At 35.7% G+C, this 24749-nt stretch overlaps 1 protein-coding gene across 1 annotated transcript in view; it reads left to right on the plus strand.

Moving 5' to 3' along the window:
- PIK3C2A (phosphatidylinositol-4-phosphate 3-kinase catalytic subunit type 2 alpha) overlaps positions 1–24749 on the plus strand; it is a 116568-nt gene that overhangs the window by 54903 nt on the left and 36916 nt on the right. The window contains exons 4-15 of the mRNA XM_058305678.2: positions 771–928; positions 2610–2730; positions 3442–3553; positions 5542–5621; positions 5742–5805; positions 13186–13329; positions 14244–14292; positions 14373–14583; positions 16311–16433; positions 17524–17691; positions 22422–22533; positions 22906–23051. Coding sequence (XP_058161661.1) covers positions 771–928; positions 2610–2730; positions 3442–3553; positions 5542–5621; positions 5742–5805; positions 13186–13329; positions 14244–14292; positions 14373–14583; positions 16311–16433; positions 17524–17691; positions 22422–22533; positions 22906–23051 — 1488 coding nt within the window. The remainder of the gene's footprint in view (positions 1–770; positions 929–2609; positions 2731–3441; positions 3554–5541; positions 5622–5741; positions 5806–13185; positions 13330–14243; positions 14293–14372; positions 14584–16310; positions 16434–17523; positions 17692–22421; positions 22534–22905; positions 23052–24749) is intronic.

The raw sequence follows: 24749 nt of genomic DNA on the forward strand, positions 1-24749 counted from the left end.
TTCAGCCTTCTTTATATTTGTTGCTCTTTGTCAATCAGTAGGGAGTATTCCCACCTCCAGAAAAAAAGTCCATTAAAGGAAGCCCACAGTTTTATCAAAGGCATCAAATTCCTCTTTGCTTCCTATTAATGGTAGTGCTCCTGGCAATTAACCATGCCGCCTGCTTGTGTATTTAAATTTCACCTGTGTTCCCCCTAATAGTATGAATAGCTTCTCGTGCATTATTGCCATTCTGAGTTTTAGAAATCATTTTGAGCAAATAGAATTGTAAAAATCATTGTCTATGTTTTATTTGTGTTTAGCAACCAAGAGTAATGTTTGTAGAAAAAAGGGTCCTTAGAAAAAATATTTTAAATAAAAACAAACTTTTCATCCTTCCGGCAATTAAAATTCTAGGGCTACATTGCCTATATTACTAGTGATTCATTAAAAATGTACCATTTTGCATTATCGTACTGTGTAATAGAATCTGAACCAGAGTATCTCATTTAATGCTATGGATCCAGTGTGTGCTTGGCTAATGTTAACAGGGTTATCAAAGATACCCCAGCAGTACTTAACCTCTTCTTTTTCCTCAGGTTTCTTTTTATTTAAAAGGCAAATGCTGTTATTTGGTGTTTTGACAGGGGTTCATTCATTGCAATTCTCATGAGCCTGTCTAGACGTTATACAGAGACATAGAACTGAGTGGCCATAAGCCTGCAAAGCCTTGGTCAGGGCTCTCAAATGCAGCTTTAAAAATAATTTAATTTTTCCTTTCTTGTGAACAGATTGAGGACCAACTTTCCATATACCAATCACTGCACAAATCCAGGCTATTTGTTGAGTCCAGTCACAGTGCAAAGAAACGTATGTGGAGAAAATGCTAGTGTGAAAGTCTCCATTGAAATTGAAGGTTTCCAACTGCCAGTTACTTTTACATGTGATGGTATGTTCATAGTTTCCTGGTATCTTGTTTTGCTCTACTTAGGAGGAAACTGTTTAAATGTCAATATTATCATTTTTTTGTAAACCACCTCTGTGCTGTCATTAGGTATCCTTTTCAAAAAAAATTGGCATGCTTATGGATAGTTTTCTGGTTGGGACTAGTAGAAAAACAGGTTACCTTTCTAACTACATGTTCCTCTGAAAAATGCTTTTCTTAAAACTGGACTCTTGCCAGTGAAATTGAATTCCAGGTATCTTGCTAAGCTCCTCTAAGAAGCTGATTTTCCTTTGGTATAATTTTCCAAACTTGCTGTGGTATCTTTTCTACAGGTGCATCCACAAAATCTTTCAGAGTTTATTGCATTTCATAATGTGTGTTATTTTAATGAGATTCCAGCAGTAGAACAAGATTCTTTATTTCTACAGTTCTTTGACTTAAAAGTTATGCCATTTTTTAAATTGGTTATGATTAGGAATATGTTCACTATTTAGATTCTCCCCTTCTAGCTTTGTACTTTTCAAGGCCCTTGAAAAACTATAAATCTGAAACACAAAAATATTAGTCAAGTATAATAATTATTGTTATAGTTTCTGAATGTAGAGTATTATTTTTAAACATACATTAAATTTTGACTAGGGAATCATTAAAACCTCAGTTATATCTTAAGAAATCATACTAAAACTGAAAAAAGGCCAGTAGGCATCTTGATTGAAAAAAAGACATGAATAAGTATTGAAAGCAAATTTTATAAATTTGTGTTAGATTTTTACTTATTGCATCAAGATGTTACTAATCTCGAAAAAGTATTTCCAATATACATCTCTGTTAAGAAATGTAACCATATTTTAATGGAAATAGTTTGTGTGCGCACATGATAAATGTTACCTTATCTTGTCTATTCAAAAATATAGCCACTATGTTAGATAGAGGTTTTATGCCTTTTTTGCAAACTATTAATTTTCATTAAGTTTGAATATAAACAGCCTTTTAAAATTGAACACAATAGTGCTAAGTATAGAAATAGGTTACTTTAAGAGCTTTGCTTTTTTAATATGTTGTAATCTTACCATTCAGCTATTGCCGGGAATGATAGTTGGACCGTAGTGCCTACTTGCTGTATTTTTATTCTTTATTGGAGATTTTATCAAACAAATGTCAAATATTTAAAATGGTGATTCTTTCTCTTTATGATTTGCTTTAAATAATGTTTGAGAGAGCCTGTTAAATGCCATTCCATTTGGTGGAGTCTCCAAAAGTGAGTTAACTTTCTTGTCTTAGACCAGCTGTGTCTAATACAGTAGCAACCAGTCACCTTGTGGCTGTTGAACAGTTGAAATGTGGTTAATGTAGATTGAGCTGTAAAAGACCCACTGAATTTCATAGACTTTGTTCAAAAAAAGAATGTAAAATATCTCAGTATTTTTATATTGATTATGTTGAAATGATAATAGTTTGGATATATTAGGTTAAATAAAATACATTATTATTAAAAGTTTTACCTGTTTTTACTTTTTTAGTATGACTACTAGAAAATTTCAGATTATATACATGGCCTGCACTTGTGACTTGCATTATATTTGTATTGTACAGTGCTGTCTTAGACTGTATGTAATACAATCCAAATAAGTGTATGCTTAGAATTAAATGAGCAAAATGAAAATGGTGATTAACTCTTTTACAGTGAGCTCTACTGTAGAAATCATTATAATGCAAGCCCTTTGCTGGGTACATGATGACTTGAATCAAGTAGACGTTGGCAGCTATGTTCTGAAAGTTTGTGGTCAAGAGGAAGTGCTGCAGAAGTAAGTTTATTCATTTAAGTACTGAGCAACATCTTTAAAACCTCCATTTTTAAAGGTTTAAGTTAGAAAATTTTGAAATTAAATTTGTAATCCAAAAATACATGTTGTCCATTCTATTGAATTGATTCATTGGTTCAGAAACAGTGGAGAAATTTCAGAGATAAGTAAGACATGGTATTGCTCTTAAGGAGCTTATTGTCTTATAAGGGAAGAATAGCAGACAATTGGCTACTAAGTGAATATAATGATTTTTTCTTTTTTAAAAGAGTCAGTAAATGGTTACATCATTATAGACTCCATTCTCCTTTTGTAGCATGCACTGTTATTTTGTGGTCAGCTGTGATTTCCTTTTAGTTACCTGAATCATTATATGAATCTTTCTCTTAACCAGGTAATTTAGTGTATCTAGCATTTAATCTAGTTTTATTATAGCTTTCAGTCTTATAGGCTACTCATATTACCCCATCCCTATTTTTCTTTTTTCTTTTTCTTCTTCACCTTCATCTTCTTTATTCTTTCTTCTTTGCTTTGACTCTTCTCATGTAGAATTATTCTTCTTTTTAAACTGCTCACACTTGGTTAAAAGACTGTCTCTGTATTTGACCATTCTCTTAAATTTCTGATGCATGTGTGACTTATATTTTACCCTCACCTCTGTAATTTCTAGTTTGAGTAAAATAATATTGGTGAATAATTAGTATATTTTAACAGTAACCATTGCCTTGGAAGTCACGAACATATTCAAAATTGTCGAAAATGGGACACGGAGATTAAACTACAACTCTTGACCTTCGGTGCAATGTGCCAAAATATGGCCCGAACAGTAAGTGTGTACCTTATAACTGAGTTGGATTGATTGAATCTGTACACTAAACTGTGTGTTTTAATTGTGAAAGTTTAGGTAGCATAGTACTCAGAGCTAGAGGCATATTTTGAAAATCTAAGTGGAGGCGTTAAAAGCTTGATTTGTAGTAGTTTTATACAAGAATGGAAATATCAGAATCAGTCAAGGTGAAATGAGGAAGAAGGAATGATTTAGAATACTAAATATGGTTTGGGAAAAAAATAAAGATCCATATAGACTTTGCACCAAACTAGTAAAAATACATATTTTTCACAAAATGAAAACTAATTATCTGTTTTTAAAGTACAGTCATTTATTTTAAAGGTTAAAGCAAAATATAATGTAGGAAATTAAGCTATTCATTTACTGTGTAAATGCTTGATAAGTTTTTAAGTGCATTTTTAATTTTTAAAGAGATTATACGTCTTTTGTTAGAACTTTGCATAGAAAAATATCGTTCTTCCTCTTTCCTTTGTTTTCTTTTTTTGAGTCTTCCTTTTATGTTAGGTAGAATTTATTTCAGGAAAGCAGATGTGACTCAAGCAATTGGGCTACCAACTACCATATAGGAGGTCCAGGGTTTGATACCCAGGCCTCCTGGTAAAGGCATGCTGGCCCATGTGGCAAGCTGGCCCACGTGGCAAGCTGGCCCACGCGGAGTGCTTGCCCATGCAGAGTGCTGCCCGGTGCAGGAGTGTTGGCCCATGTGGAGAGCTGGTGCAGCAAGATGATGCAACGAAAAGGGACGGAAGAGAGATAATAAGAGACGCAGAAGGCCAGGGAGCTGAGGTGGTGCAGGAGAATGATCACCTCTCTCTCACTCCAGAAGGTCCCAGGATCGGTTTCCAGAGCTGCCTAATAGAATACAGGCAGACACAGAAGAACACACAGTTGGCAGCAGACTTGGCCCAGTGGTTAGGGCGTTCATCTACCACATGGGAGGTCCACGGTTCAAACCCTGGGCCTCCTTGACCTGTGTGGAGCTGGCCCATGTGCAGTGCTGATGCGCGCAAGGAGTGCCGTGCCACGCAGGGGTGTCCCCCGTGTAGGGGAGCCCCACGCGCAAGGAGTGCGCCCCGTAAGGAGAGCCGCCCAGCGTGAAAGTTCAGCCTGCCCAGGAATGGTGCCGCCCACACGGAGAGCTGACACAAGATGATGCAACAACAACAAAAAACACACAGATTCCCGTGCCGCTGACAACAACAGAAGTGGACAAAGAAGAACATGCAGCAAATAGACACAGAGAACAGACAACTGGGGTGGAGGGGGAGGGGAAATAAATAAGTAAATAAATCTTTAAAAAAAGAAGAAGAACACATAGCGAATGGACAAAGAGAGCAGCCAATGGAGGACTGGGGGAGAAATAAATCTTTTTTTTAAGAATTTTTTTCAATGAAGCAGAGGCTTTTCACAAAATTCAGTGAATTTTTAGCAATCACTGGTAACTTCTCTTTTCAGTTTCTTAATGATTGATGTTTTTGAGTAATTAAATTTGCATAGTAAGAACTTAATGGTCCAGGCCAGCACCTTATTTATTTGGGGGGAATGGAAAGAAAGGAGAGGCTTAATTATCATTTTTAAAAATAATGCTCAAAGATGATCTCTTCCCTGATTCCCACCCCATTTTCACTTGGCTGTCAGTCATCTTTAATAGTTTTAGTTCCCTGTTCTTTATATAGAACAGAAGTGATTTTTGCTTTGGGAGCTATTTAGAAATCAGAAACTATAGACATAAACACTTGTAGTCTTAATTTAAAAACTAGAAGTTATCAGAAAACTGGCTCCCTTTTTTTTGGACTCAATTATAAATAATAATAATTCTGATAGAATTTTATCTTCAGTTCTGAAAAATCACTCTAGTTTTAAGATTTTGTTTATTATTTACTTATCAATATTTAATTTGGCAATAGAAATACCAAAGGTGGATTTGGATTTTTGCAAACATTTGTGTATGTGTGTATGTTTAGGCAGAGGATGATGAAACACCTGTGGATTTAAACAAGCACCTGCATCAAATAGAGAAACCTTATAAAGAAGTTATGACAAGGTATAGCATTTTCAAAGTCTGTTTTTTTAGATGTGAATACATTTATTTTGGTGATTAAAACAATTATTTTTGTATATAGTATCTTTCAGTCTTCAGTACAATAAATATTCTGTATTTCAGACACCCTGTTGAAGAACTCTTAGATTCTTATCATAACCAAGTGGAACTGGCTCTTCAAATTGAAGTAAGTCTTAATTCACATTTTGGCATAATGACAAAGATTCTTGTCTCTGATGTCTCTTAAATACTAATGTTGGCTATGCATTATATATTTTAGATCTTTTAAAACCATGTTCTTGATGTTGTGTTTGACTTATTTTCTGACCCAATTTATTAACAAAAATTCTCAATAATGCTTACATCAACATGTTTACTCTTACTTCGACTTTTTTATTAAGATGAACCTTCAGTTGTGGAAGTGAATGACCCAGTCCTTACCTACCAGGAGCTTACAACCAGTGGTTGGGATTTAAGCAGAATTTCAGTATAGTGTATAGCAGTAAGTGTGATATATACATGTAGATGTTCTTTGGTAACTCAAGGAGGGACACTTAATCCAACTTGAAGGTTCAGGGAAGGCCTTTTAAAAGAGATGTTGCCTGAGCCAAGTCTTAAAGAGAATGAGTTAGCTAGAAGAAGAAAGTTTGAAAGGGCATATGAACAAAAGCACACAGATGTGACAGTTATGTGGAAGTAAAAGCAGTTCTATAGTAGAGTATAAAGTGTTAAGTGAAAATTGGAGATAGACATAAAGGTTCCATTTTATGACCCATGTTAAAGGTGTTTTTTCTGTTTTTTGTTTTTTTAAATCTTCTAGTTCAAGGAGCTATATCCAGCCTACTTCCTTTTTTTATAAGTTAAGTTTTATTAAGACATTGCCTCATCAGTTTATTTACATGTCTATGGCTGCATTTGTTTGCTGATTCCTTCTCTAAGTGATGGGTAACTAGCCATTTAAAAAACTAATAAAAAAAAAAAAGAGGGATAATGTTACAATTTCAGATAAGGTAGTCAGAGTAGGCCTCATTGAGAAGATTACATTTCAGCAAAGAACTGAATGAGGAGAGGGAGCAGCTGTCTGAGGGAGGTGTATTCTAGCAAGAGGGAACAATAAGTACAAAGGTCTAAGAAGGAGGTGTGCCTGGTATATAGGAAGTCTACAAGGTCTTTATAGCTGGAATCTGGTGAGGGAGGAGGGCAAAGTGGGAACAAATCCATTAGGAGGATGTTTCATTAGCCACAGAAGAGGTAGTGATGGCTTGGAGCCGTGTGATTGCAGTAGAAGTGGTGAGGTACTGAACTTTGTGACTTATTTTGAAGTTAATGCTTAGAGGGTTTACCTGTAGATTGGATGTGGAGCATGAGAGAGAGAAGAGTTAAGGGTAACTCTTAAGATTTTCAACCTGAGCATCTGGAAGATTGGAGTTGCCTTTTAGTGAGATCTGGAAAACTGAGGGAAGAACAGGTTTAGGGGAAAGATTGGGAACTCAATTTTGGACATTATGCTTGAGATGACTATTAGTCATCCAAGTAGAGATACTGAATAGTCAGTTTGCTGTGAATCGGAGTTTAATGGGAAAGGCCAGGCTGGAGATAATAAGTTTGGGAATCATCAGCATATACATGGTATTTTACAGCCATAAAACTGATGACATCACCAAGAAAATCCTTGCGGGTAGAAGAAGAAAAGAATCCAAGGACTGAGCCCTGAGTATATGCTCCCATCTTAAAATAAAACAGAAAGACCACATCCCCTTCCATCAACCACCCACTTCTCTATTTTCCTTGTAGTGAAACTCCTTCATTTCCTCTCTTCCTGTTCTTTTATGAACCCATTCTACCCCGGCTTTCATTCTTAGCACTTTACTGAGACTGCACTTACTAAGGTCATCAAGGACTTCCATGACCCCAAATCCAGCAGTAAATTCTTTATTTTTCTCAACTTTCCTGAAGTATTTGAAAATGGTTCATGTCTTCCTTTTTGAATCACTTACTTGATCTCTGGGATTTCACTTTTCTTAGTTCTACCATTTCATTGACTGCTTTAGCTCAGTCTTACTTGGAGCTTCCTCTTATGATCTACATATCTTTCTCACCTTTAAACATTGGAATATACAGACAAGAACCTTGGTCTTGTCTATACCTTGCTTTGTCTCTTATCTTTAAATACCCTAAATATGGTGATGACTCTGAAATTTGAATTTTCAGTCTTGACCTCTTCCCTCAACTCCACACTTAAATATCTATTACTTGACATCCCTATATGAATGTCTGATTAACATCTCAAACTTTAGATGTACAAAATTTGAATTTTTGTATTATCCCACATATCTCTTCTCTATTAGTCTTTTCCACCTTAACAAATGGCAACTCATTTATTAAGTCCTTTCATTTGCTCAGACCAAAACCTTGGAATCATCTTTGACATCTCAAGAGAAAGAGCTTTCACATCTCATATTCAGTCTAATTCCTGTCAGCTCTACCTTGAGAATACATTCATATTGTGACTCCTTTTCACTACCAATGCTACAGCCTTAGTCAATTGCAGAATTTCCTTACTAGTGTCACAGCTTCTATTCTTGTCCTTCTACAGTCTTTCTTCCAAATGACAACCAAAATGATCTTTTAAAAATGCCATTAATGCAGTGTGGTATCCAGAGTTGTATACTGGAAGGGAGAAAGGACATTAAGGGAAAAACTAGTGAAATCTGAATAAGCTCTAGGGTTTAGTTAATAGGACTGTACCAGTCTTAATGTCTTAGTTTTGATAAATGTAACATGGTTATATAAGATGTTTCCCTTAATGTTATACAGGAACTGTCTGTACTGTTTCTGCAAATTTTCTGTTAATCTGAAGTTATTTCAAAATAAAAAGTTTATTTAAAAAAAAGAACAGAGAAGAAAGCAAATGTAAAATAAGAGAAAATCAAAGGCAAAAGATGGTTCTTTGCAAAGGTTAATTTTTAAATTTATAAACCTTTCAAAAAATGTTAGATCATGCCACTCTTCTGCTCAAAATCCTGTTTACCAACTCACTTAGTAAAATTCAAGGCCCTAATTGTGCCTTCACGGTCCAACACAGTCTGACCCAGTATTTTCTAATCTGGCCTCCCCTCCTACTTTCCTCCTTTGTTCCTGTTAATCTTCTTGCAGATATACTCCCCTCTCGGGGACCCATGTGCTTATAGTTCTCCTACTTTAATGTTCTCCCCCAGATATCTGCATGGCTCATACCTTCATTTCATTAAGATCTGTGCTCAAATGTCATTTTATCAGAGAGCTCCTTATTGATCATCCTATCTAAAATAGTGACTCCCCATCCTATTTTTTATAACTTTATTAAGGTACAATTTAAATACCATAAAATTTGCATATTATATGTTTATAATTCAATAACTTTTACTGAATCAACCTAGAGTTGTACAACTGTCACTAAAATCTAGTTTAGAATATTTCTTTAACTCTCAAAAGTTCCCTTTGCAGTCAATCTCCATTCTCAGTCTCAGCCCCAAACTACTGATCTGCTTTCTGCTCTATAGACTTGCCTTTTCTAGACATTTCATAGAAATGGAATCATACTATATAGTCTTTTGCCTTTGGCTTTTTTTGCTTACCATACTGTTTTGAGGTTCTTCCATGTTGTGTATATATGTTTTAATTTCTCTTGGGTAGATTTTAAGAAGTTTTGATTCTTCCTGGACTTAGTTTTCTAGAAATAAAATGTAATTCATTTTTGCTAAAAAGAAAGTTAGGGTGGCAGTAGGGATTATGAAGTAAGGAAAATGGTTTGGTTTACTATTCTAAGGGAAGTGAGAGAAAGAGCTGACCAAGGGCACGTAAAAGGAATGTTAGATGGATGGAGCTTCCTGCTGAAATTTGGAGTTATTGAATCTGTGCGGTTGTGGGATTTTCTTTCAAAGGGCTCAGTTGCCTGATAGAAGAAGCAGAGAAGACTCTGAAAAGAACAGGTTTGGTCAGAATGAGGGTGTAAGGACTGGAAGCAAAGGAGGTTGTGGTCAGAGTATTACATGTAATAAAGGTTCTGATAGGATACAATTTGGGAGTTGAAAATAATTGTGATTTTTCCATTGACATCAGTGTCACTGGGACGTGTTACAATACACAGTCAGATAAATACTCAGTAAAAATATGGTGAGGGCTGGGGAAAAAGACCACATTCAAGTGGCAAGGTAGTCAGGGTTCATTAGGAGACATAACTATACTAGTTATTTGAACAGGGAAAGTTAAAGTATTATCAATTAGTGAAAGGTGGTTAATTACTAAAAGGGCTAAAAGAGACAGGAGCTGCTGGCAAACTATGGCCTTCTGGCCAAATCTGGCCTACTGCCTGTTTTTGTAAATAAAATTTTATTGGAATACAGACATACTCATTTGCTTATGTATTGTCTGGCTCTTTTCACACTTTAATGGCAGAGTTGAGTTGCAACAGTGACTATGGTCCACAAAGCCTCAAGTATCTACCATCGCCTTTTACAGAAAAGGTCTGCCAACCCTGCTGTAAGGAGTCCAGAAGTAGCAGGTGCAAAAAAGCAGCTATCACCTCTAGACTGAGGGAAAGTGGACAGACAGTAAAGGAACCAAGGACTTCTGAGAGGGTTCTCCTCATTCCCAGATGGAAATTCAACCTCTTAGAAGAGAGTAGGGCTATCACAGGAGCACACAGGTTGCCTACAGCGAAGAAACTTGCCAGATAGCTTTGGCCAGAGATTGTCAGATTGGGAGAGCATGGCCTGAGGGTGCAGCTAGAACTGATCTTTGAAGACCCCTGGGATCCCACGCTGAATAAAAAATGGAAGGCTGGAACACAGATGGGAAATGTACTACTGCTGCTATTGGCTTGGGGTGTCCCTCTGGTGCCCTCTATTGACAAATGTGACATTGCGCCATCTGTCAAAGGAGAAATGTTTATAGTTTAGCTCCATTATTACAAAGACCAGAAAAAGATGGAGTTGGAACTGATAGACAATAATGAAAAATGCTTAAGAATATTAATAGTATAGGAGAATGGAATGGAATGGTGGAGGAGTAAAAGTAAACAGAAATGTAAGTGAAGTAAGGACAAAGGGGAAGCTAGAAAAAAAGATTTTCAGGCCCTGAAGACTACAGTGTAATTGGATGTTTGAGAAAATGAGGTGGCTTCATTTAAGCACAGAGGTGAAGGGAACATTCAGTTTATGTTAGCCAAGCCTCAAGGATGGAAAACTTTAAAATTTTAAGGATGGTACAGTACTGAGTTTCAACTCATTCTAACAGAACTTGGCATGTTAAGCTTGGCATAAATGTTTGATGGATTAGTTATGTAAGAATGTTTCTTAATGAGTTAGGTACTTTAAAAGGATGATGGGGGGAAGTGTAGAAGGATTTTTAAATCCTTCTTATCAGGTAAATGATTTTATAATATTTATTCATATGTATTTTTTTAATCTTCCTGAAATCAACTGTGGTTAAATGGTACAGAAGATTGTCTTCAAGGAAATTCTTTAGCCAGACAAAACTTATAGAAGGAAGGTGTAGCAGTTTGATATAGTTATGAATTCCAAAAATAGATATTGGATTATGTTTGTAAACTGGTCTGTACCTGGGCATGATTAAATTGTGATTAGGGCTTTGATAGGGCCACATCATTAGGATGTTGATGGGTGGGGACTCACAGATAAAAGGCATGGCAAAGGACAGAGTTGAGAGTTTTTGATGTTGGAGTTTTGGTGTTGGAGTTTGATATTAAAGCCTTAAGCTGGAGCCCCAGATAGTAAGCATACAGAGGAAAGAAAAGCAAGCCCCAGGAGGAGAGGAACCCTGAACCCAGAGAGAAGTAAGACCCTGGAAGGGAGGAACCCAGGAAGCCTGAACCCTCACAGACATTGGCAGTCATCTTGCTCCAACTCTTGAAAATAGACTTTGGTAAGGGAAGTAAATTATGCTTTATCGCCTGGTATCTGTAAGCTCCTACCCCAAATAGATACCCTTTATAAAACCAAACAATTTCTGGTATTTTGCATCAGCACCCCTTTGGCTGCCTAATACAGAAGGTAATATAGGTACAAATGATGCCTAAAATTTGCCTCACTTTTAGTAGCTGTTGCCCATTGTTATTAATATGGGACCAACCTCTGAAGAATTTGTTTTTTGATACTAAATTTTGTGGAAGGGAGAGAAGGATTGCTGTTTTTTAATGTGGAAATTATTCCCAAGTGAGACTAAAAGGATAACTGTAGGAGAAAGCTAGGTGGCTCGGTGAGGGCGGGTTGCCAAGAGCAACCCTGAGTGCATGCCCCCAGCTAGCCCTGATCTCTGGCCCTGGAGAATGTTGCTGGGGATACTTGTTGTTATAACGAGCTCTGGGCTCTAGATCCCATTCTACAGGGAAATAACTCTTGGTCTTCGAAGAACTCCTGAGGGTAGCATACCGTGTCCTGATCATTGTAATTTAAAAAACACTTATGCATCTCTAGTTTCCTGGAGTTACATTTAGAAAGACTGGAAACAAAAGTGGAGCCTCAGCCAAAAGTGTGCTGATTCCCTCTGACATCATCTTAGTTTTAAGCTATGACCTATGACCGTGTGACAAGATGGGGGAAGGGAGTCCAGTGGAGTGGAAATAAAAATCTGCCGTGAAAAAGCTGAAGCCACAAGACAGATACCATAGCAGCAATGAAAAGTCCTCACCTCCATGATTCTAATTTAACAGAATGAAGTCCTAACCTTGCAACACAGTAACTTCTATAACAACTAAAGTGTGTTTTCTAAAAGGAGATAAAATTATTTTTGCTTGCTATTATTAAAAAGATAACTCCAGGTTCTTTTCTCTTTTTTTTAAAGATTTATTTTACATTCATTCATTCATTTATAATTTATCCCTCCCACTCCCAGATGGGTCTCTTGTCTGTCTGCTCATTGTTTGCTTGCCTTCTCCAGGAGGCCCTGGAAACCAAGTCCGGGACCTCCCACGTGGGAGGCAAGTGCCCAACGGCTCAAGCCACATCCGCTCCCAACCAGGCTGTGGCATCTGCTCGCTTGTGGCATCTGCTTGTTTAGGCATCTGCTTATTGCATTGGGGTGCAGCATCTAGTTCTCGTTGCGGCAGGTGTGGGCATGTAGCTCTTATTGCAGTTGGATGTATCATCTAGCTCTCATTGCAGCAGGATGCAGTGTCTACCTTTCATTGTAGCAGGTATGGGCATCTGCTTGTCTTCTTTAGGAGACACCAGGACCCGAACCTGGGACCTACCACGAGGTAGGCGGGTGCCCAACTGGTTGAGCCACATCCACTTTCCTCCAGGTTCTTATTTAATGATTTAATAATTTGTTAGTAATTTATTGATTTTGCTTCTGACTCTAATTTGAAATGAATGGCATTTTCATGTGAATAGTTGTGATAGTCAAGGTGAAAATTAACCATGTTTTAGTATTTTTTTTTCATCACAAAATATTAAAGATTATCTGTTCTCAGGCACATCTAAAATACCTAGTTTCTGACTTCATCTTTGAAATTGGTCCTTTAAATTTCACATACTAATGTTTACTTTACTTTTTATCTTTAAAGAACCAGCACCGAGCAGTAGATCAAGTAATTAAAACTGTAAGAAAAATCTGTAGTGCTTTAGATGGTGTAGAGACTCTTGCCATTACAGAATCAGTAAAGAAGCTAAAGAGAGCAGTTAATCTTCCAAGAAGTAAAAGTGCTGACGTGAGTATTTTTAAGTAACTGGCAGTTTGTTACATGTAAATATGTACTTACGTAAGCATCTATCCCTCAAACTGGGAGATTTTTGCCTTCTGCTGAACAAAATTTTATGATTTTAACTTTGGCTTTCATTTTTTAGTTGATTTAGTCAGTTATATGGTAAGCTGGGGGATACCTAAGAATGTATGGGCTGCCTGAAAGAGCTTTATGAGAGCTGGCATTGAATGGATTGAAACCAGAATGGAGACCCTTTCTGAGTAGAGAAAGAACTCTGGCATGAATGAGTTTGTTGGGGAAGTGGGAGGTCTATGGTAGCTACTGGGACTGAGGCATCTGGAGGGTAATAGCTACCACTTCTTCCTTTGGATGGAGGTGTTCATGAAATCACTTGGAAGTCATCAGCTACCATGGTTCTAATGTTGTCTGAGTCTTCTATTCATTATACTCATTTCCTGGATAAAGGAGCAGAGAGTGGGTGAGAGGGGAGCTCAAGTTTAATAATTATAAGAGCTTTTTTGAGTCACCAAATGGGAGTAGAGTTCTAGATTCTTTTCTTTAAGGATAGTCTTATAATTACAGCAGAGCAGCTAATGGAAAATAAAATATTGTATTAGTATATTTATCTTCTGAGTTTCAAATTAATTACTTAGTTGGTTTAATGAGGCAGATTTTGTTGTGCTATGATATTTTGAAGTAATTTACAGTTACTTTGTGATTTTCTTGATAGTAAAAACAATGTTTATTTGGTTTGGGTTTTTCACTTTCTTTATATTCTTTATTGTTTTATTAATTCCACAGACACTTTTGGGAGGTTTCCCCTGGGAATGTTTTCTTTGACATGGCATTTAATTAGATGTATTGAAACCAAGTGTAAACATTTTATATTATATCTGGCCAATTTGTGTGCATGTATGCAGGTAACTTCACTGTCTGGAGGAGCAGAGACTAGCAAGAATTCAACTAGGGGTATGTTTTTAAGTTCTTTAATTTTTAGCAATAATTGTTGCTTTTTCAGAGAATTATATTGACATTTTCTTTAAATTTAGGCTCACTGAATCCTGAAAATCCTATCCAAGTAAGCATGGACCAATTAACTGCAGCAATTTATGATCTTCTCAGACTCCATGCAAATTATGGTAGGAGCCCTGCAGACTGTGCCTTAAGTAGCAGGAATATCAAAGAAGCATGGACTGCAACAGAGCAGCTCCAGTTTACTATTTTTGCTGCACATGGAATTTCAAGTAACTGGGTATCAAAGTAAGTAGCTGTTTAAAAGAAAATATGCACTTCTTTACCTAGAAGTTATTCTAGAATATAAAATGTCCACACCACTTTATCTTGGTATTTAAATGAATAATACAAGAATCACCAAATACCCTTGTGCTTTTCATAAAAATTTTATAGAGATATTTAAAGTTAAACTGGTAAAAACCAGGGCAGGAAAATATATGAAGAATTGTAAAAAGGCAAAGGTTAACTAATAAATTAGTTAATTTCAGACTGCTTTTCTTTCTGCTTTTCCTTTAGAATCAGTGTAATAAGACGACATTTCTGGATACTTTTTGAAATTTCATAGTATATTGACTGGTAGGCATTCAAGTCTACAAAAGCTTATTTCTTCTATTAAGTTAATATGGATTTTCCTTTTTTGACTCTTTCTATCAATGCCATAGAGACATTATAGTAAATGTTTGCCAATTTCAACTTATTTGGAAGTGACTAATATAAACTGTGAACAGTCTGAAATGACTGTTTTTAATGAAATTGTTTCATAATAGCTTAATGTTATAAAATAATGTGAAATCTAGTAAAGAGGTACCAAACGTAGATTTGGCTTAAATTCGGTTTTAGGTAAAAATAATATAATAATAAATAATATAATATCTCATTCAATGACTATTTATTGTCATTGACTAGTTATTGAGTACCAACTGTGCACATTGTTCTTAGTGCTGGAGGTAGCAGTCAACAGACAGCAGAAAATCTCCATCCTTGTGGAATTTGCATTTAAATCAGTACTACTGGTATTTAAATAAATCAATGTAAGGATTATACCTTCTGTTTCTCTATATACACACATACATAAAGAAACACACACAAATAAATTTGGGGACACTAATGAGGAGGACAGATATCTAATAAAAGAAAATACAGAATAGTGATAATTAAGATGGAAAGAAAGTTAATAAAATGCTGAAGTAAATAAGGGCAAATGGAATGAAATAGAAAAAAAATAATAATTTGCTAGGAGTGTTTTTGTGAACCAGTGAGATTAGATTTGAAATATATTTCAAATCTTGTATATATATGAACAAAATGTTAACATATAAGCCTAGGGGTGTTACGGTTCTAGTAGAATACAGTTTTATTGAACCTTAGACTCATGCCTTAGAGGATTGCCTGATTGTATCTACCACTATATACTTGTGGCAGTTAGGGACTAAGTCACTGCTATCTGATGAGAGAATACACCACCATCTGTGGAAGCCTCCCAATAGATTGGGAATACTGGCTCAGTGCAAGTCAGGTCCATACACTGTTAATATGATTAGCTGACTCTGTTTCATTGACTTAGCAAAGGAAAACGGTACCCACAGAAGGCAATGTTTTGTACTTTTCTTCCTAGAATTTACCTTATTCAATGTCATCCAACTTATTCAATGTCATCCAACTAAAATCTAAAGTTAGTTACTGTAACTCAGTAGAAAATTGAAATAAATTCTCTAACTGATGTCATTATAACACCCCCTTAGACTGGCACATAGGAACAGATACTCTGCTCTATACTCTCTTTGCTGTACCTCTTCTCTATTTTCATAGAATTTGCAATGGTTGAACTTCAGATGAATTTCCAATAATTCAGATGAATGATGACCAAATTATTTCAAATAGTCAATTTGAGGATAGACTACTATAATAAGCATTTGTATTAGTTAGCTAATTTGTATCATCAAAATAAGAATAAAATTAAATTCTTTTTTCAGTTATGAAAAATACTACTTGATATGCTCCCTGTCTCACAATGGAAAGGATCTTTTTAAACCTATTCAATCCAAGAAGGTTGGCACTTATAAGAATTTCTTCTATCTTATTAAATGGGATGAACTGTAAGTGAAATTTCTAGTTTTTTATTCTTTCACTATATCCTGTGCTTTACTTTATTCATGTATGCATCCTAGATTTCATTTTAATTACAATTTCCATAGAAAGTCATTAAATTTTTGCTGACTTAGTAAGGTCTCTTCCAGATATAATTCTATGAACAAACTGAAATTCTCAGTAAAAATTCTGAAATACTCTTTAATCTCCACATAGTTAAATTGAAGAAATATGCCACTAATTCTTTAAGTTAAAGAAAAAAATTTAAGTGTAGTTCGCCTAGGAAGATGGTGTTTTATGACTGAATACTTTATTATTTATTCTGTAACATTGTATGTATGAAGCATGACTCTTAATTACAGGTAACAAAAAAGTTCTCTTAAATCCATGTACAAGATAACATTTTGAACTGTTAATATTTTTTAAAAATTTCAAAGAGAGAACTCTTTCAGTATTAAGGCAGATAGGCAATTGTAGAACTTTTTACTTTTTGTTCCTCATTTGTTAAATAGTTTCTTTTTCCCTTTTATTTTTTTTTAAATACAAAATTAGTACTTCTGTGAAAGCAATAAAATGATACAAAATGTATAAAGTGTAAAAAGTATCACCTTATTTTCAACACTTCCCATCTAATGACCTTCCTAGAATGAACATTTTTGACCTTATGGGTCCTTCCAGACTTAAAAAAAAAAAAAATGCACTGGTAAGCATATATGTCTGTCTGTGTATATATGCACAAATATATTCTAAAACAGAAATACTCAAATGATTGTCTCATTTTTCCTAATGGAAATAAAAATGACTACTGTTATTTGTCTGGAAATTGACACTGCAAGTCTTGAATAAAAGGCATTGACAAAAGTTTTAATGGAAAAAAATGTTATATTTAAAATTTTATACCATAGTAAAATTTGTCTACATAAATTTTTTAAACGGTATCTAAGTTAGCCAAGCTTGATATTTAGCTAAAGATTATTCAGTATTAAAGATAATTTGATAAGTCAAGTAAAATACCTCAAATTTTCAGTCTCATTAAAAGGTTAAATTTCACATTTAACCTGATTTGTTCTTTCTATTAACATATTTTTTTCTCTGTAGAATCATTTTTCCCATCCAGATATCACAATTGCCATTAGAATCACTTCTTCATCTTACTCTTTTTGGAATTTTAAATCAGAGCAGTGGAAGTTCCCCTGATTCTAATAAGCAGAGAAAGGGGCCAGAAGCTTTGGGCAAAGTTTCTTTACCACTTTTTGACTTTAAAAGGTGAGTGTTATTGAGTTGTGATGATGAGTTACTGTGAACACATCTGCAGCATTCAAATTGGCTGGAGGATGAGGTGGGGAATAGTGACATAAAAGCTACTGAGCTGCCTCAATTTTTCCAGTGTGTTATAAAAGGAGGTCAGTTCAGAGATACAGATCAGAGGAAACCGAAGTTATTCTGCTATAGACCAAACATATCTGTATGAGTACGCAAAAGATTATTTGCCATTCACTATTCCAGGAGAAAAATAACAGGCAAGTCTGTCATTTATGTGAAGCACTGTATTACTGATATAACACCACTGTCTTATAAGTCCCCTTAATATTAATGAAACAACTCCATTTTCCCTGTTCTCATCCCCTCCACTCCTTCTTCAGTTTCAAGGAGTCTACCCTTGTACATTATCTCTTTCTTTCATTCTCTTTACCTGACTAATGTAGTTCTTACTGCTCTGGGCCCTTGACCTTTGATCTCCAGTGGCCGCACATGAGTGCAAAAAAATATGGAGGGATTCATTTTCTTATCCTAGGGGTAAAGTAATTTATTTTGAGCTTTGTGCCTATTTATCACTATTGGGATACCTATTTGGCCTTTCAGTTGAATATTCTAATTACGTTTTAAATAATAATATGTATCATGAGATGATCAAGTGTTTTCCTTTAAAAAATTGAATGAGTGGGGATATGTTTCATTTCAGAGATTGATAATACACATTAGCATATTAAAGTCTAAAGTTATGCAGTCAAGAAGCTTATTTAACTGTGTTTAATAGTTAAATTTAACTGTGTTAAATAGTTAATATTACTGTGATGCAAATACTTATATAGCATTTACTCTATGCTAAGTATTATTCTTAATGCTTTACACATATTCTTATACTCCTCACAACAATCCTTTGAAGTAGGTGTGCTATTATCCCCTTTTACAGAGACGAAAATCAAGTTCAGAGGGATTAATTGCCCCAAGGCACTTAGCTAATATGTGATTGTATTAGTTACGGTTCTCTAGAGAAACAGAACCAACAGGAGATATCTGTAAATATAAGACTTTGTAAAATTGTTTCACACTACTATGGAAATGCACAAGTCCAAATTTCATAGGACAAATTGCAAACTGGGACCTCCAATAGAGGTTTTTGATGAATTCTTCAGGAGAAGCTAGCTGGCTGAAGTAGAGATGGGAATTCTCTCTTCTGACCGCTGAAATCACTTCTCCTTTTAAGGCCTTCAACTGACTGGATGAGATGTCTCATTGTGGAAGGCATTCTCCTCTGTTGATTGTAGATGTAATCAGCCATAGATACAGTCAACTTACTGGGGATTTAAGTCCAAAAAATGTCCTCAAAGTAACAATTAGGCCAATGCTTGCTTGACCAAACACCTGGGCACCATTACCTGACCAAGTTGATACATGAACCTAACCATCACAGTGGTAGACTGGGATCTGAACCAGCCATTCTGGCCTCAGAGTCTGAGTTCTTAACTATTATCCTCTATTGACCCTCAAATTGATTTGATACCACAACACTTGTTTTGTTTTTAGTTACAGCTCTTTATCTTTTGAGACATTCCATTCCGTGGTACAGTTTCATAAATGATTTTAATAGCTAGTCTTGTTAACCTAATATAAAAAAATTTAAAATTTAGAATGAAAAAATTCTGCTCATCTAGTTCTGCTTCCTTTTTATTCTTAAATGGCAAACAGTATGATCTTTTTAGTAATCATTTATTCATCTCATGTGATAGTCAAAGCACTGACCACAAATTTTTTTCTATTACTACTCTCTCTAAATATTTGTTCCCCATATACTTTAATATAGCATTTGTTCCTATATTTTCATATATTTTACTTTGTTTTTATCACTTCTCCCATATTTGAGGAAGTAGTATAAATTTTTTTAATCTTTACCTTTTGATGGGCTCCAGTTTTATTTGACACCTGAAATAATTCTGAGCCACCAAAGGCTAGAAAAAAGCCATTGAAGAGATTATTATTAATGGTGTATATTTAGAATATCTTGCTAGAATAACCCATAACTTCTCTAAAGCAGACTATCCTGATATCATGAAAGAAGGAAATTGTATTCTCAACTATTTGACAAATTAATATCAGGGAGTAGCTATATGAGAAAATTAAATGCTATTGCTATTACCATTTACTTTAATATATAAGTCAGTTCTGAAAACTCTCCTACTCTTGAATGCTCTGAGTCTTTCTTTGCTTCATGAGAGAATTACCATCTTTTTTTGCCACTTCTCTTATCTAGTTGTCTAGTAGTGTTTTTGTTTTTGTTTTAGGTGAACAACATAGCATTCTTTTAAAAATCAAGGGACTATAAGATGAAGGACAGTTAACTTCTGTTAGACAAATAGTTTGCATCAAATACTCTGCTGTTAAAGCATTGAATAGGTGGCATTAAGCTCAGACTTTTCTGAGTAGTGCAATCAATGAAGTCAATATCATGGAAGACAAATGACTTGGGTATTTCAGTCAGCCCCAAATAACAAATGAGTTCTCAACTCATTTTTCTGAAAATTAAATAAACAAAAAGAATCAAGCCTTTAACTTTCCTTTCTTATAGTTTTGCCTCAGAGTTACCAAATAATTGATGTGAGATATTTTTTAATAGAAAAATTCCAGTTAATAAATGCAGAAGGAAGATAAAATTAGAATATTGCCATTTTGCAACCCTTATGGAAATTACAGATTTAGGGCAGAGTTTCTCAACTTCAGCATTTTTGCTATTTTGAGACAGGTAATTTTTTGTTGTCAGGGAACTATCCTGTGTATTGTAGGAGTTTGGTACCGTCTCTGATTTCTACCCACTAGATGCCACTATCACTCTAAAGTTATGACAACTGAAAATGTCTCCAGATACTGCCAAATGTCTACTTGGGGCAAAATCATTCTGGTTAAGAATCACTGACGTAGTCAGTGAACATCAATACCTGCTTAAAACCATTAAGCAAAAAGCTTTTTGGGAACTTTATAATGGATGGTTTAGGATGACACCATCTGAACAAAGTGATTAATCTTAACATCACAAAAAGAGAGATAATCCAAGTAATGTGTGTCTCCTTATTTGATGCAAAAGGGAGTAGTATACCAAAGCATCTTTGAATATTAAGTACTCTTACCAAAAAACTAAACCAAATCAGATCAGGTTTCTTGATCTAACTTCTACTTTACAGAAAATACAGGACATAGAGGGACATGTTAAATGATGCCAGAGGGATACAGTCAGTGAGATTCAGGCTATAGGAAATTGTACAGAATAAAAGACCTGGTTTCTTCAGCAAATAAACAATTAAAACAAAGCAGGGAGTATATATAGATTAAAACAAGGGTCAGCAAACTTTTTCTATAAGAATGAGATAGAAAATATTTTAGGCTTTGTAGGCCATAGAGTCTCTGTTGCAAATCCAAAAACAAAAGCAGCCATAGATAATACATGAACCAAATGAGCATGTTCTAATAGAACTTTGTTTATAAAAATAGGTAGCAGGCTGGATTTTGCTGGTCCCTGGATTAAAGAGTCCTAAAAAGACATGCCAACCAAATACAAGAGTTGGACCTTATTTGGATACTGATTCAAACATACCAACTGTTTGAATAAACATACTGTTTATTGTTTAGAGATATATGACAGTATTTACAGATGAAATAATATCAGGATTTGCTTTAAAATAATCTAGTAGAGATGAGGGTGGTTCTAAAAATGGCAGATTATAATGTATCAAAGGCACAAAAGCTCTGTTTGTACTCTAAGAGAAAACCTTAAGAAAGGAGTTTTGGAAAGGATGCAACAAGATGACACAACAAAGAAACACAGCAAGGAAACACAACGAGAGGCACAACAAGCAGGAAGCAGAGGTGACTCAAGCATTAGGTACCTCCCTCTCACATGGGATGGTACTGGGTTCGGTTCCCGATGCCTCCTAAAAAAGAAGACTAGCATACAACAAACAGACACAGAGAGCAGACAGCAAGCACAAACAATGGGGGGTGGGGGTGGGGGTATAAATATTAAAAAATAAGTCTTAAAGGAAAAAAAACTCCAGCCCAAAGCCTGTGTTTCTAAATGCAGTTTTATTAAAACATAGCCATTCATATTCATGTATGTATTGTTTACGATTACTTTTGCACTATAACGGCAGAATTTGTTGCAGAAACGAATGGCCCTGAAAGCATAAAATATTTACTCACTGGCCCTTTACAAAAAAAGTTTGCTGACCCCTGGTCTAGGGCACTGATTTAATTTTTCATCTCATATGATCAGTGCTTTGCCATGAAGTAGGTACTCTTTACTCAGCATGTATTTTTTTCAGATGGCAAAAGTCTGGGAGCACTTCTGTAATCCAGATCCTCCACCCTGACATGTATTCCTTCATAGAAGACTTTTGAAGACTGTCCTTTGCCTTAGTATTTATAGAAATTATTTTGGGGACATGAGACTTATGGGTCTTCAACTCCATTCCTCCAACCTAACGTTCTTTCATTCTCCCTCCCATAGTTCCTACTCCACTCTTCAATATGTTTACCTAAAGTCTCAGTACACTATGGAGATTGACTCCTTCTGATATGTTCTTAAATATGATATTCTTTTTATATAGTGAATGTTGAATAAATGTTTGAATACTAACATTTCAAATTCATTACCATGTGTTGTGAGCTTTGAATTAATTTTTAAAATGAAAATCACAGGTATTCTTCTCTTTATGTTCATGAAGGTTTTTAACATGTGGAACTAAGCTTCTCTATCTTTGGACTTCATCACATGCAAATCCTATTCCTGGAACAGTCCCTATAAAAGGATATGTGATGGAAAGAATAGTGCTACAGGTAATGGTCCTTCTTGACATGTGGAGAAGTTTAAATTTAAATTTCTTTATAAAAAGTATGGGTATATAACTTGAGTTGAATTTTCAAAGAACCCTCATTGATCTTGTTTTAATCTCAGAATTTAGCTTCAATTTAAATGCCAAAAAAGTAATTTTTTATTTTTGAAAAAATGGACTTGTACCCATCCCAAGTAATATATGTGCTGTTGAATTACGAATAATACTAACCACTTTCAACAAAAATGCAAGAAGCAATAATTTAATATTCATTCTAAAAGTCATCCGTATTACTGAGAAAAATCAATTTTCTCAAAGACAAGTTAATGTGGTACTATTCAGCCGTAATTTGACCATCTTGTGTTAAAATTTTAAGGTTGATTTTCCTTCTTCTCCATTTGATATCATTTATACAACTCCTCCAGTTGAGAGAAAGATTATTCAGCAGCTAAACTTAGAAACATTGGAAAATGATATGAAAGAGAAACTTCTTGACATTGTGCACAGAGATTCATCATTTGGGTATGCATACTCCTTTTATTCTATTTTGCCCTGGTATCTCTTACACATAGCTTAAGTTTAGGACTTTTATTAAATGACCTGGTTTACTTCATGATTTAGCAATGTTCTTGATGTGGGAAGTTTTCTTTTTATTTTTTTTTAATTTTTGAAAAGCCTATATGACTATATAAAAATTTAGAAATTTGGACAAGTCAAACTTTTTCAGTGAACAAAAGACAGACCAGGAACTGTATCTATAATAAATATCAATAGGTTAACCTCCTCACTATATAAAGAATCTTTTCCTGTCAGTAAGGTAAAGACCCACAACTGGGAAGCGGATATGGCTCAAGTGGTAAGGGCTCTACCTACCATATGGGAGGACCCAGGTTCGATCCCTGGGGCCTCCTGGTGAAAAAGAAGAGAAAGTGTGCCTGAGCAGTGAGCCAGTGGCCGCGTGGTAAGATGAGTGCCCATGTGGTGAACCAGGTGCCTGCACGGTGAGCCAAGCGCCCATGTGGTAAGCCAAGTGCCCATGTGAGTGCCCACGTGGTGAGCCAGTTCCCGTGTGACAAGCCAGTGCCACATGGTGAGCCAGTGCCTGAGTGGTGAGCCAAGTGCCCACACGGCAAGCCAACTGCCTGTATGATTAGCCAGTGCCTGCGCAAGCAAGTCACACAGCAAGGTGATGACACAACAAAAGAGATGAAGGAGAGAGTCAAGGTGAAGAACACTGGAGACCAGGAACTGAAGTGGCTCAATTGACAGGGAACCTCTCTCCACATCAGAGGTCCCCAGGATTGAATCTCAGTGAATCCTAGAGAAGAAAGATGAGAAGAGAAGACAAAAAGAGAAATAGATACAGAGGATCACATAGCGAATGGACACAGACAGCAAAAAGAGCAAGATGGGGGGTGGGGGGGGGGAGAAAAAAAAAAGGGGAAAAAAAAAAAAAAAAGACCAACAGGGAAACGGACTTTGGCCCAGTGGTTAGGGCGTCCGTCTACCATATGGGAGGTCCGCGGTTCAAACCCCGGGCCTCCTTGACCCGTGTGGAGCTGGCCATGCGCAGTGCTGATGCGCGCAAGGAGTGCCCTGCCACGCAAGGGTGTCCCCCGCGTAGGGGAGCCCCACGCGCAAGGAGTGCGCCCGTGAGGAGAGCCGCCCAGCGTGAAAAGAAAGTGCAGCCTGCCCAGGAATGGCGCCGCCCACACTTCCCGTGCCGCTGACGACAACAGAAGTGGACAAAGAAACAAGACGCAGCAAATAGACACCGAGAACAGACAACCAGGGGAGGGGGGGAAATTAAATAAATAAATAAATATTAAAAAAAAAAAAAAAAAGAAAAAAGACCAACATTTCAGTAGGAGGATAGATGAATAACATGAACTGGCAATTCTATGGTAAAGAAATATAATGCCTTTTAAACTTTCAAAAAGATGTTCAACCTCTCTAGTAATCATGGAAATGTAAATTAATACAAGACACCATTTCATATATATCAGACCTACAAAAATTTAAATGTCTCATCATAAAAGTATTGATGAAGGTACAGAAAAACAAGAATTATACTATTGATGGTGTTACAAAATGATACAACCACTTTGAGAAAGCATTTTGGCACAATCTATAAAGGTAACAATGTGCACGTTCTATGGCCTTGCAATTCCACTTATAGTTATATATCTTAGAGAAAACCCTTTTTATATCTGCTTATGG

This window comes from Dasypus novemcinctus, chromosome 10, assembly GCF_030445035.2.
Source record: "Dasypus novemcinctus isolate mDasNov1 chromosome 10, mDasNov1.1.hap2, whole genome shotgun sequence".
Taxonomy (NCBI): Eukaryota; Metazoa; Chordata; class Mammalia; order Cingulata; family Dasypodidae; genus Dasypus; species Dasypus novemcinctus.